A 14,349-nucleotide genomic window follows, 5' to 3' on the forward strand; every position below is an offset into this window, starting at 1 on the left:
TCCCTCCCTCCTGGTCCTGCATCTCCCTCCTCCCTCCCTCCTGCTCCTCCATCTCCCTCTTCCCTCCTCTGTGGTCCTTCATCTTCTTCCCTCCCTCCTGGTCCTGCATCTCCCTCTTCCTTCCCTCCTGGTCCTGCATCTCCTGAGCCCGCAGCTGAATTCCTTTGGCGAGTGTGGATCTGATCCAGCTGAGGTCCAGAGAGGTGGTACATTCTGGCCTGGGCATACATGGATTTAAAGTTAGAGTTAGGAGCCCAGAGGCAGGAAACACCAACCTTACCCTCAAGGGTTTTTAAGGCGGAGCAAAGATCTCAGGGAACTTGCAAGGAAAGCTCTATCTTAAGGGCTCAGGGACCTCCTTTGCGCCGGAAAAAGGCCCTCCCATCCTGTTTCTTCCAGACCCTGGCATGTAAATTCCAGGCCTGGCAGAACTTGTCACTTTTGTTTATAGAAGAGGTGAGGCCCAGGGACATCAAGTATGGCACTCAAGGCCGTCCCACTTGGGGCTGAGGCGGGAGGCCAGGATCAAAAGGGCCTCAGTGCTTCCAGGCCCATGGCTGGAGCCTCACTCCCCACACAGAAGAATGCAGCCTGCCGGTAGGAAAAGCAGATGCGAAGCAGACCAGATGCCCCTGAGGATTCCTGACATTCCAGGATGACAGCCATCCTTGCCCTGGCCCAGAGCTGCCCAGCTCTGGAGTCGTGGCTCGGGAACGTCGGCAGACTCCTCCGGAGGAAAGTTGCTGCGGGTTTGCCACGGCACCGCACGCTGGGATGCAAACGTCCTGCAGGTGGCCTGCTCAGATCCAGTGTGGACAGGCCTGAGTGGCAGGCTCTGCCGGCAGGAGTCAACACCACAGGATCATTAAGTGCTCGCCAGGCGGCCGGCCTCCAGCTCAGGGGTCCCCGGATGCTGGACCAAGGGGGAGACCCCAGGTGTCTGGCCTGACAGTTGAGGGGGCCTCCTGAAATGTGCCCCAGGAAACGCCCATCCTGGCACACAGCTGGTCAGCCCCTCTGCCGCTCTCCCGGCCCGGCAGCTGCACCCGGTCTCAACCTCACCTGAGAGTGAGGCCCTCGCCATAGAAGCCAGCGGTGGGAAAACAGTCCTGAGCAGCGGGCCAGCAGTCACCATGTGAGGGGAAGCAGAGCACGTGGCTCTCGCACAGCAGGACAGAGGCTCTGCTCCTTCCAGAACGGTGCCCGCGGTCCCTGCAGACTGCCGCCTGGCCCCACTGGGGCCCTGTGCCACAGGGAGGGGAGCACTGCCCACCAGCAGGGTCCAGCGTCCAGAGGCCTCTACCTCCCTGTCAGTGACCCTGGGCCAGAGCTGAGCCTGGAACCTCTGCCTACTCACGTGCAAACAAACAAGACAGCGTGTGGTTAACGCTGAGGGCCGCTGCGCAAGGGCTCCAGCGGGCTCGCTCCTCCAGCACGACCAAGAGCCAGAGCTGCACCTGTCCCCATGGGCTCCGGGAGGTGCTTAAGCGATGCGCCCCAGACCACACAACTCCTTGGAGGCTGGCCGGCCGGCGCTGGGCTCCCGGGGCCTCACGGATCACGGAGAGTGAGGGAACGCCGTGTGGAGAACCTCACAGCAGTGCCCGGGGTATGGCAGAGAACACCGAGAGTCTCTGAATGACTCGGTAAACACCTTTACCCACGTCGCCGGGACGGCTCCAGGAACTGGCTGGTGTTCAGTACTACCAGCTGAGCACACGTGCCAACAGGCACGTGGATGTGCAATGAGGCCAGAGGACAGGAGCAGCCCTCCTCCCAGGCAGAGCCCCACCTCCTGAGTTCACATCCTCACTTTGTCAGTTCCCAGTGGTGTGACTCTGGGAAAAACACTTAACTTCCCTGTGCCTCAGTTTCCCTGTGTCAAGTGGGGATGGTAACGTGGTATCTCCTGTGCAGGGCTGCTGTGAGGATGAGGTAAATTAATGTAGGCAGAACAGTACACGCGGGTCAGAAAACCCTTCAGGTGTCACAGTTAGAGAGGTGCATGCAGATTTCCACGAATCCCTGGCAAGCATGGAGTGGTCTTTAACTGAAACAGCAGCTGAGGCACTCTGGCTGAGGCTGGCGGCAGTCAAGCAGCCTGCGTGTGGAAGCCCAGGCCGGACTGGCTGGTCTCTGCTGCCACCTGGAGGGCTCATCCCTCAGCCTCAGTTTTTGCCAGGACTTTCCCACGTGGACAATCATCAGGGATTTAGAGGGATGGCTTAGGGAGTGCTGGCCAGATCACCTTCCCCAGCTGGGCCTCGGTCCTCTGGACAGTGAGTGAAGAGAACAGTTCCACCCCTTGAGGGGGTCTCAGGAAGGAGGCAGAGCGCACACTGGTCCTGTGCCGAGGGCTCACTCACCTCTAAGCCAGAGCTGCTCGCGCCTCCACAGCCCTGGAGGGGACAACGGGTAGCATGGGCAAGAGCTAATGTCCAGACCTGTTTGTCATCGTCACTGCATCAGCACCTTCCTCTCTGCTCCTCTGCCCCAGCCGGGCTTCTGGGACCCGCCCAGCCAATTCTGTTCTTCAGGGCTTTCCTCCCAGACTTCCATCCTCACGGACGGCCAGGTTAAGAGCCCCATCTTTGCCCCCCTAAAGGCCTCTCAGCTCCAGGCTGCGGCCCCACCCAACCTCCTCTGAGCCCTCGTCTCAACCAGGCCTCGACTTGCCTGCTGAGCTCAGTTTTAGCAAAGAATCCTGCAAAACCCCCCACCCTTGACAGCTCATTGAGTCCCTCATCCCTCACCCCTCACATCTAGCTCCTGGCTCTGTCTTCAGCAAGAATCCCCCCACCCTTGATATCTGATCAAGTTCCTCTTAGTAATACTCATTTCTGATTTTATTTATTTGGGTCTTCTTTTTTCTCGATGAGTCTGGCTAAATAAATGTTTATCGATTTTATCTATCTTTTCAAAGAACCAGCTTTTAGTTTCACCGATCTTTTCTATTTCTTTTAGTTTCTCTATTTCATTTATTTCCACTGATCTTTATTATTTCCTTCCTTCTACTAACTTTGGGCTGTGTTTCTTCTTCTTTTTCTAGTCCCTTTAGGTGTAAAGTTAGACTGAGTTTTTCTTGTTTGTTGAGGTAAGCCTGCATCACTATAAACTTCCTTCTTAGAAGTGCTTTTGCTGCATCTCATAGATTTTGGAAAGTTGTTTCCATTTTCATTTGTCTCAAGGTATTTTTTAATTTCCTCTTAGTTTGTGGACTCATTGGTTGTTTAGCCGACACATGTTTTTTCCAGTTTTCTTCTTATGATTGATTTCTGGTTTCATATTGTGGTTGAAAAAGATGCTTGATATGATTTCAATCTTAAATGTATTGAGACTTGTTTTTTGTCCTAATATGTGGTCAGTCCTGGAAGATGTTCCATGTGCATTTGAAAAGAATGTATATTCTGTGGTTTTTGGATGGCATGTTCTATATATACCTACTAAGTCCATCTGGTCTAATGTGTCATTTAAGGCTGTTTCCTTATTGACCTTCTCTTTGGATGAGCTATCCATTGGTGTAAGTGGAGTGCTAAAGTCCCCTACTACTATTATGCTATCTATTTCTCCTTTCATGTCTGTTATATTTGCTTTATATATTAAGGTGCTCCTGTGTTGGGTGCATAAATATTGGATTGTTCCCTTTATCATGTAGTGCCCTTCTTTGTCTCCTGTCACAGCCATTATTTTAAAGTCTACTTTGTCTGCTATTAGTATTGCTACTCCAGCTTTTCATTCCCATTTGCATGAAGTATGTTTTTCCACCCCTTCACTTTCAGTCTGTGTGTGTCTTTAGATCTGAACTGAGTTTCTTGCAGGCAGCAGAGAGATGAGCCTTGTTTTTTCATCCATTCAGCCACCAAGTGTCTTTTGATTGGAGCATTTAGTCCATTTACATTCAAACTAATTATTGATAGGTATGTACTTACTGCCATTTTGTTAGTTGTTTTCTGGTTGTTTCTGTAGTTCTTCTCTGTTCCTTTCTTCTTCTCTTGCTTGCCTCCCTTTAGCTTTTAGTTTTCTTTAGTGTTATACTTGGGTTCTCTTTTCTTTATTTTTTGGGTATCTACTGTAGGTTATTTGGTTTGTGATTACCATGAGGTTCATGGATTCCAACCCACAACCATGCACCACATAGCAATGTTTTGGTCAACGATGGACTGCATATATGACAGTGGTCCCATAAACTAGTACCATACAGCCTAGGTTTGTGGTGGGCTACATCCTCTGGGTTTGTGTAAGTGCACTCCGTGACATTTGCACAATGATGAAATCGCCTAATGATGCATTTCTCAGAACATATCCCTGTTGTTAAGCGATGTGACTGTACGAGGACCCAGGACTCTTAGGTTCCAGGGACAACTGAATAATCACGACCCAGGAAGTCAGAAACAGAGGGCAGGTCTAAAAACTCCAACAGAAGTTCTGGGACCTTCACTGTGGTTGCTCCACTATTGATGACTCAGCTGCCAAGTCTTCAGGCTCTGGCCCAGAGAGGATCTGATATGCTACCCTCATGTGTGGTGCCCTGGGTGAGGTACCCACCTCTGGTCCAGACAGCCGTGACCATCCGAGGGGTGGGAGGGGGAGAGTCATGCACACAAATGGCAGGCAGCCCCGGGTTGAGGCAGCCGCACCTGGAAGGGGGTGTCAGGGGCAGGCTAGAGCTCAGCCTTGTGCCCTGTGAGTGATGGCCATGGTCTGGCCCAACTTTCTCCACTATGTCAGTCTGTTGGGTAAAACTACGGTACAGTGAAGGGATGGGAATATTTCACAGGCACTAAACATCGGACCTGAGGCCCATGCAGTAATGGGGAAACTTCACCAAATAGGACGCTAAGTGGGAAAAGCTGGGGACAGATTTCCATGTCTGCTATGACAACTCTGAACATTAAGTTCAGAGACGATGGTTTCAAAGGAAGCTGGGGCAAAGGAAAACGGCTTGAATAGCTGGCATGGTGTTGGTGGATGAATACCTTTTTGTTATACAGATCTTTTAACATCACTGTCATATTATTTTAACAAAAATAAGGATTTCAGTTCTTACTCTGAAACCAAGAACCCAGGAAGTCAGATGATAGGAACTTTAAAACATGAGGAAATGCTAACTAAAGACTGCTGGCCTCAGACGGTGGACCTGACCCCACACCTGCAGAGCTGGGCTCGCTGCTCACCTGAACCCCTCCCCGCCTGGTCCTGTCTTTAACATTTCATCTTTTGTTCGGTAGTTTTTTTAACATTAACTTGATTTTTTGGATTCAGTTGGCCCTCCATATCCACGGATGTGGGACCCATGGACATGGAGGGCTAACAGACTTGAGCACTGGGGAGTTTCAGTATCTGCGGGGGTCTGGAACCAATCCCCCATGAACACCAAGACGGCTGTCCAGCATGAACGTATTATTCCTCCTGATGGTCTCGTGGCCCCTGCACGTGCGCCTGTAGGAGGGCCTCACTCTCCGGGCCCTGGACACGCCCAGGTCAAAGCTGTGGGTTGCATGACCTTTCCCTCCTCTGCAGGGACAGAAGGAAAACGGGTGTGGAGAGAGTAGTCAAGTGAGGAACAAGCCAGCCCAGCCTCCCTTGGAAACCAGCGGCCCAAGGTCACCGCTGACTGGAGGAACCTCCTAGAACACTGGGGTGGGGGTGGGGAGCCTGTCCAGGACACTGGGTGAAAACCACAGCAGGACAGAGCCCAGCCGTCAGGACAGACCACGCAGCCTTGCTGAGCCCCTCCCATCCTGCCCAGGTACAGGGAGGCTGAGGGACAGCAAGAGCAGCTCAGGGAAGCAGCCGCCTCAGGTGGGGGTGGGGGGGGGGGGGGGGGTTGGGGGGGGGGGCCGAAAGAGGGGCCGGGGGGGGGGGGGGGGGGGGGGGGGGGTGGTCGTTGGGGAGAGCACCCAAAACAGAGGCTGTGGCCACACCTGGGGCTGCGTTGGCTGAGACGCAGAGATGGGTAGCGACAAAGAGGTGTGTCCAGCCAAACCGTCTGCATTTACAGAACAGCAGCAGCAGCAGAACACAGGACCAGGTACAGGCAGACACTGTTCTGGGAAAACATAACCCAAGGTGGAGGTTCTCCACCTGGACTTGTTGAGTTCACAGAATTTAATAAAAACTTGAATTTTAATGAAAACAGCTCAGTGAGCTTAAAAACAGAATGAGATTAAAAAAAAAAAACTTATGTCAGAGCTAAGAAAAAAACTGATGCCAAAAACACCAAGATAAAAAAATATGTTAACAACAGAAGACAAATGTTTCCAAAATATTGGGGGGGAAATAAGAGCTGAATCTGTAATTGGAAATGACCCCCATGTTCTAGGAGCACTAAAAAAAAAGGTTCCAAAAAACCAACACTCAGGCTTCCCCTGGCAAAGTCACCAAGTGCTGGCAACGAGGTGGCCCGGCAAGCGGGGGTGAGGGGGTGGCCCCAGAGCTCCAGGAGAGCCGCAGGTGCACCGTATGCCCCGTCAGTGTGCAGACAGCCCTGTGAACGAGAACCCGGAGATGAGGAAGCTCCTGAACCCCCTGACTAGGGGCGGGCACAAACTCTAAGTTGGTTTCCCTAAAACAGAAAACGAGATTTCACACTGTGAAGGAAACCAGCAAAGGAATAAAAACTATAGCACAGCCACCAAAGCTGGAGGACAAGGATGAAGGCAGAGGAAGGACGTTGTCTGAGTTAGTCCTCATGCTCACAGCCCATGGTCAGAAGACAGCAGGCAAACGTGTGAGATCAAGAGACAATAAGACAAACACAGAAAAGTAAAAGTAAGTTTATGATGCACATGTATATCCCCACCCCCTTACACACGGCATTTCTCTTGCTCGGGGCTTTCCAGACAGCTCCTGTTACCAGGCTGCCCGGGTGCTGCTTCTCCGCCAGGCTTCTGGCGGTCTCCTCACCACCGGGTCGTCAGGGCAGCCAATGCACACCTGGGGTTTGCATCTGTTAAACTGGCAAGTGCAACGCCCAGGCCGGGCAGGGCTCCGAGGTCTATCACTAGCAGAGCTAAGCTGGAACTGCTTGGGAGAGCAATTTGACTATAAATACCAAAATGTTAAGTTCTGTCTGTTCTAGCGATTCCACTGTCAGGAATTTTCCCTTCAGATATAAACAGGTTTACCAAAATGCTTCGGGATGTAATTATTCTGTATTAATGTACATAAAATGCCCACTGCAGCACTGTGTATGCCAGCAAACCCTGAAACCTCGTGTGTCCCCAGCAGGGACTGAGCAGGTCCACCCCCACCACCCTGCTCAGCTGCACCTCTTTCAAGGCCTAACCGCTCACCCCCACTCCCCTCTCATGCCCACTGGTGTGCTTCTACCCAGGTCTCCAGCACAGCTGGTGCAGACTGGGTTGTCTCTGGCGCCCAGCCCACCACAGCTCTAAGTCCTTCGGGGCATTCCAAATGCAGAAGGCCCCATGTGCCTCTTACCTTGCCAGCTGGCTCCTGAGTTGTCCCTCCTCTGCCACTTCTAAGCACAGGGCCTCTGCACAGACTGTTTCCTCTGCCTAGACGGCCCTATTCCCCTGGCCTCCCCCCCGCCTCGAGAGGGTGGGCTCCTTCCCGATTTCTAACAGTTGCCATTTCACTTTGCACGTGATGCACATCTGTCTTCCCAGCAAACCATTAAGTTCTGCAACGGCAGGGGCTGGGTCTGCACTGTCCCTGCGCCCGGCTGTACCCAGCACGCAGCGCTCGGTAAGCACTGTGGAGGGGCTGCACACGAGAAGTGAGGACGGCCACACTCTGACGAGGAAACACAGGCTCAGGGCAGGTGCGGGCACGCTCCCGCTTCAGCACAGCAATTTCCAGGCAGGAAAGAGGCTCTGCGCCAGACCAGCGCGGCTAGACTCAGACCCGACCGCGGCGGGGCTTGCCCCACCCCTGCCCTGCCCGCTGGCTCCATCCTGACGCCCAGACCCTGCGGCCACACTGCAGAACAGGCACCTTCTTCTGAGGCGCTCAGGCACACCCGCTCTGGAGGGCTCTGCCCGGGCCTTGCCCGTACCCCTGGGCTGGGGGCCTGCAGGGCAGCATCCCACCCAAAGCACAGAGTGGGTACTAGGGGGCTCATGGGGAAAGCTGAGTGTTTACCAAAATAAGGGGAAACAGACGCTGCGAGGCCAAAACACACACACACCACGACGAGCTGGAGAATGTATGCTTTTTTCCTTAAACAAGTGATGAGCAGCTCCCATGGGAACAAGGCGGTGGCACGAGGCAGCTGCAGACTGCTCACTTTGTGCCATTCTTCAACAACGACACTTCCTAACCACATACGTGTGCTAGTTTTAATTTGTTAAAAATCCCAATGGAAGTTTTTTACAAATAATTTTAGTTCCTAAAAGTGACACCTGTATAGAAATGCTGTAACACTTACTCGGAGTGGACTCTGGGTCACGAACAGCAAAATCAGACAGTAACAGGTAGCACATCACATTAGTACCTTACAAAACACTGCAAATTTAGGCACTTTATCAAAGAAAGACATTTAGAAATGAATGAGGTTACTGAGTGTTCTGCCACCCTTCTGCAAACCACTCTGATTCCCGACTGACACCCTTACAACTGTGACATTAAGTGATCATGCCACCCAGCAGTAGCACTCCTTTCCCGGATGAGGACCCAGCACACAGCCCCCGAACTCTGCACGCCGCACAAACCTGACAGACACCAAGAGCTCTCTGCACTGAGGGGCTCAGGCCGCTCAGGATCGCCGCGCCCCACAAGCTCTGCCTCCGCATCTCAGCACAGGCTCAGGCTGCACATGCCTGGCCCCGGGAGTATTTGGATACCAGAGCCCTGTGCGCCCCCATGGCCGGTTTGAATCCCACAGTGACGAGAACGAGGTTGGTGGCACCAGGAGCCTGAGTCAGTTAGGTCGAGAGCCTTAAGCCTGTCTGAGCAGAGCCTGGTACCCTCTCAGTTAACAGAATAAAAAGCACGGGCGTGCAGGCGAGCAGGGCCGATAAGGGGTGGTGCCACGGCGGCGTCGACGACTCCTCAGATTTAAGTGGGAAAAAGCAGGAGTCAGGTTTCCATCTGAAGGGATTTTACAGCCACCACGAATGTGTCGGTGTTCAACGTTAATTCCGAAACCCCTGCCTTCTTACGTGGAGCCTTTTAACAGTAATTCTTAGCCTGACACAAATGGGTCCTGTGGCAGACGTGTTCTGGGAGAAAGTGGGATTTCATTGGTGTGCGGTTCCCACGCCCGCCCCAGCCCCGCGAGCCCTGGCCATGCTCTCTGGCCCGGTGCTGCCCACAGAGCCAGCGCGGCCCATCACAGGTCTTCTCTTTTATTCCCAGCCCGATTGTCTTCCTTCGAAGCCCGCGGTTTTGGGTCTCCCTCTTTCTTCTTTTTGCCCTTCTCTTGCTTGGTCTTGTTTTTCTCTTTGCCGCCTCCTCCTTTGCCAGGGTACACCTGTCCCTCCAGCGTGACATCAGCACACCTGTCCTGACTGACCAAAAAGTCCTTGATCTCCCAGGCGTAGCTCCCATCCCGGAGCATGAAGATGGCGCGGTCGGACCCCACGATGAACCTGGACAGAAAGCGACCACACGGTCAGCACGCATGAGTAAGCGCTCAGCACTCAGGGTTCAGGGCAATTACCCGGTAGCTGACCAAGAAAAACAATCCCTCTCCAATTCTACACGGATATGGAACAAAAAATTCTGTACCCCAAGGCCTGGTGCCCACTGACATTCACCGTCTGGAAATGCCAGCCGGCTGGACTATTTAAGACCTCAGCTGAGGCAAAGGCAGAGACAGACCCCGGGGTTCACTGCGGGTCAGCAGCCGGCTCCAGGAGGGCTCTCAGTGCCGCAGGTGAGGCTCAGGGCTTCGGCGGACGCAGGGAGGCTGCGTGTGCGTCTGTCTCACACACTGCTGTGCCCAGATGAGGTTTCATTTGACAAGGCTGCAGCTGAGAAAGGCTGAACACCACAGGCTTAGACCAGGCCAGGGTACATGGCCCAGGAAGGGCTCAGGGACCTCGGGTGCTGGACAGAAACCTAACCCTGGAGCGAACAGCAAGCAGCACAAGTGTCCACACTCAAGGGGCCCCAGGACCAAAGAGGAAGAGAACGGAGTCTGGGTGGCCCTCCAGCATGGCCAGTGGGTCATGGTCCCTCCATTCCTGCGGGGCCACGCCACCCCTGCACTTTCCCGCTATCCTGGCTGCCCCCAGAGACCAGGGCCCACCCCACCCCTGCACCTTCCCGCTATCCCGGCCACCCCCCAGAGACCAGGGGCAGCTCGGGCCCAGTCTCTCCCAAACACAGACTCGGTCCCTCAAGTGTCTGCTAAGGCTAATGAAGGCAGTCTGTCACCTCCTAGGGTCCTCCATTTGTTTTTATTACTTTCCTGTTTCCTAAACTAAGACATCTGAAGACCCCAAATTTCACAACTGTTATTGAGGAAGAAAAAGGAAATCCCTTGAACTTGCACCTCAGATGACACTGAGCTGAGAAAAGCCAACCTCTTCCCCTAATCAGTCATCGCCCCTCTGAACATGGTGCCACAGGTGCCCTCCAGCGAGCGGCGGACGGCCGTCAAACCCTAACGAACCCGCCCCCGAGGCTACACCACACAACCTCTCACTCAGATGGAATAAAGGGTAAAGATACAAAGACAAATAAACTTTGGGATGGAAATGAGATATTTAAAAATAAACAAACTTACTTTGACCAATCATGAATGTTCTTCTTCAAAGAAAAGAAATCAGATGAATGAATGAACGTACAAGAAGAAACTCTGGGCAGAGAGGGCCGCCCACCCCAGCTCACCTCTGCACGTCGTAGTTGGCGTTGAAGAGGCTGCCCTGCCACAGGCTGGTGAGCTCCTCCGTCTCCTTCTCCGTGGGGCTCCCCGACACGGTGACGAACATCATGAGGGTCTTCCCCTTCTTGGTCATCTTCAGGATGCTCTCGGGCTTGCCCGGGTCGATCTGCGAGAAGTCAATGGGCGCCGAGGGCCTTTTGTGCTCTGGGAGGTCCCCTTCCTCTATGTCGTCATCCTTCTGTCGGATGGGAAAGCAAAACCTGTCATCAGCAACGCACCTTCCAACTGGCATGGCAAAACACCCGCATGTGATGTCAGCTGCAGGTTGGGACCCCGTCACAAGAGAAAAGGGGAACCCGCAGTGCCCCTCCACTTGACTGTCAGCAAAGCCTGAGTCCCAGGTGGCGCCCCCACCCATCACCCCAGTCACTGGCCAGGAGGCGCCCCCACCTGTCACCCATCATTCCAGTCACTGGCCAGGAGGCGCCCCCACCTGTCACCCATCATGGGACAGACGGCACCGCCCCCACCCGTCACCCTGGTCAGTGGTCAGGCGGCACCCCCAACCCGTGACCCCAGCCACCGACCAGAGAGTCCCCGCATGAGGAATTTCTGTAGCTTTTTCACTCCCAAAGAATCTACCCAAGATGATAGATTCCAACAATGGCCACATTCCAGTTCGGCCACACAATGAAAATACTGCGCAGCAACGAAGAACAAATACTGACACCCGCAACAAATCTCAGAAAGATTAACTGAGACAAGCCAAGCACAAAGTCAGACACACGGTTCCGCTCACTGAAGCTCAAGACGAGGCAGAACCAACGCAGAGCGACAGCAATGAGGACAGGGCTGCCTCAGGGGGGTGTGAGGCAGGGCTCACTGAGGAGGGACACGAGCGACCCTTCTGGGATGGTGGAAATGTTCTCATTTTGACAGTGTGGACAACACAGATGCCTCCATCTGCCACAACTCATGGGACTGTGTCCTCAAGATCTGCATTTCAGGTCTATCAATTTGACCTAAAAACAAGAGATATAAACAAAGACTCCACTCAAGTTGCAGTCTGATCTCTGCAGTTATGAGCCCACAGTACTGAACCACCTCTGAGCTAGAGGCTCCAGGGAAGGAGTGAGTTGTGCGGATGAGGAGCTGTGCTCTGCAGTTTGGGAAGGAAGCTAGAAACACGGAAGGGGAGCATGTGCCCCGTGGTATCAGGCTGGAAGTGGAGACATCAGAAGGAACTCACGACCTTTAAGAGAGAGATAAAAATATTGAAAAGGATTAGGGTACCTTGGAGAAAAGGTTAATTCCAGCAAGGAAAACAGAAGACAGCCTGGACTACGTTCTTGTATCGAGTGAGAGAAAGTGCTCACAGAATGAGGGGATGTGTCCAGAGGACACGGAAGCCAATGTGACGAGGGCTCAGGGCCGCATCGGGAATACTCTGAAAACCAAAATAAATAATGACAGAATGACCTGTAGCCCACAAATAAAATAGGAACCACTGAATCCATGTGGACATACATAACCAAATGAATAAATTACTAACAGTGGAATGCCAGCTAATAAATGGAAGATTGACAGATGGATAAAAACACTTAAAAGAACCAGTGCTCCCTGGAGGAAAGGCTACTTCCAGTCACACAAAGCAGTGGCGCGAGGACAGACGCCCCCACACAGACGGTCCTGGGACACTGTGCTGAGCGAGAGCAGCCAGACACAAGGACCACGCGGTGTGAGTCCATCAGCACAGTGTCCGGAGGGGCCACGTCTCCGGGCGGGAAGCAGGCCCATGGCCGCCTGGGCAGCTGGAGAGCCGGAAGAACAGAGCGGGCCACGGAGACCATACGGTTCCTTTTGGGGTGATGAAGAGGTTCCAACGCTGACTGTGCGGTGGCTGCACAGCTCTCTGAATATACCCAGAGCCACTGGAACGTGCACTTACACAGGTGAGTCGTGCAGCACACGAACGAATCTCAGCCAAGCTGTGACTAGAATGGAACGAACACCCCTGTATCACTCCTCCTTGGTCCTCTGGATGAACTGCTGAGGGCCGAGGCTGAAGGCGCAACAGTGCTGAGCTGTGCTAAAGCTCCTCCATGGAGGATGGCAGCAGGAGTCCTGGGAGCCGCTGCAGGTGGCCCCACCCGCCAGCCCCGTGCCCCCGGAAGACTCCTCCCTCCTCCAGGCCTGCTCCTCACCAGGACGACCAGCACAGAGGTGACTCCACACACCACACCAGCCTTCTCCCAACCCGCCACCCTCTCAGCTGACACGCTCCCTCCTCACTTTGCTTTAAGAACAGAGGGGGCGCTGCAAACAGCGGTCGCAGAGCAAGCTCTGGGTTCACTCCAGGCTCCAGCCCGAGGCCCGAGGCCCTGGGCAGGGTGGGAAGTCACTGTGCACCCCCAGAGGGAGGGGCAGCAGGACCTCCCTCCTCCCTCCTCTGGCAAGAGGTGAGCACTCCCGATAGGTGGCTCTTCCCGCAGCCCCTGCCATCTGGCTACAACCAGCCTTGGAGATCACACCTCAACGGCACACTGGAGCTCCTGGCTGCCAGACGCACAGGCTGCTTTTGTCTTCACGCTGTCCTGCTTGTCCACAGCATCCACTGGGTCTCTTTAAATCACTTCAAGCCTCCTAGTTGGTTCAACAGCCTCAAATATGGGCATTTCTCAAAGTGATTTCACTAACAGCCACAGAAATTAGCTCAGCAGGTCTGAAGCAGCATTCCTTTTTTAATGAAAACATAATCAAATAATCAGAAGTCTAGTAACTATACAGCCAGGGGAAGGATCCTTTCAAAAAACTTAGTTTCCATTTTAAATGCCTTTGTGTTATAGCTACAGGAAAAAAAATGGAAAAACAGTACCCTAGCCGCAGGGAAACGTGCAGCTCCCCCCTCAGGCCCAGCACCTCCCTGCTGTCTCCTAGCTTGGTCACCCTCTCCACCCGGCGCCCCCAGGCAGGGCTCAGGCACTGCCCAGACCCCAGGCCCAGCCCTGCCTCCAGGCCAGTCTCGCATTTTCAAGGGGCTTCACACTTCTCGAGACCCCCTCGCTGTTTGTCAAATTCGGCGAACTCCCCTCCTCTGCCTCCCCTTTTCTTCCTCCCATGGTCCCTGACAAAAACACCAGCCATGGACTCCCGAGTAGCCACTATGTTCCAGGGACGTCACACTTTACATCCCCAACCTGCAGGACACCCTACAGGGCTCCACTGAACACCTGAGGACGAGGCTCAGATAAGAGAGTGCACTCAAGGTCACATGCTGGAGGACTGGCAATGAAAGGCAAACCCACACAGCTGGCTGAGAATGCCCCCGCCCCCTTCCTGCTATCCTGCCTAAAATGTAAAAACCTCCTGTGGCTTTTCTACACCAGCTGGGATTCAGCATCGGTTCTAACAGCAGAATGAGCCCTCCCCTTCGCTCCCCACCCCACATGCCTGAGGCTGGCCTCTCACAGAGCCCAGGGCCTGTGCTAGTGGGAAGGAACGGGGGCGGATTCAGGATCCCCACGGGGGGGGGGGGGGGGGGGGGGGGGGGGGGG

General features: G+C 53.9%; 1 protein-coding gene across 1 annotated transcript in view; it reads right to left on the reverse strand.

Annotated features, from left to right (window-relative positions):
- Positions 1 to 8,162: 8,162 nt before the first annotated feature.
- The window catches only part of MESD (mesoderm development LRP chaperone), an 8,647-nt gene continuing 2,460 nt past the window's right edge, over positions 8,163 to 14,349 (reverse strand). The window contains exons 2-3 of the mRNA XM_046654710.1: positions 10,801 to 11,033; positions 8,163 to 9,554 (exon numbers count right to left, since the gene is read on the reverse strand). Of these exons, the coding sequence (XP_046510666.1) occupies positions 9,296 to 9,554; positions 10,801 to 11,033 (492 nt within the window). The 3' untranslated portion in view covers positions 8,163 to 9,295. The remainder of the gene's footprint in view (positions 9,555 to 10,800; positions 11,034 to 14,349) is intronic.

This window comes from Equus quagga, chromosome 2 (genome assembly GCF_021613505.1).
Source record: "Equus quagga isolate Etosha38 chromosome 2, UCLA_HA_Equagga_1.0, whole genome shotgun sequence".
Classification (NCBI taxonomy): Eukaryota; Metazoa; Chordata; class Mammalia; order Perissodactyla; family Equidae; genus Equus; species Equus quagga.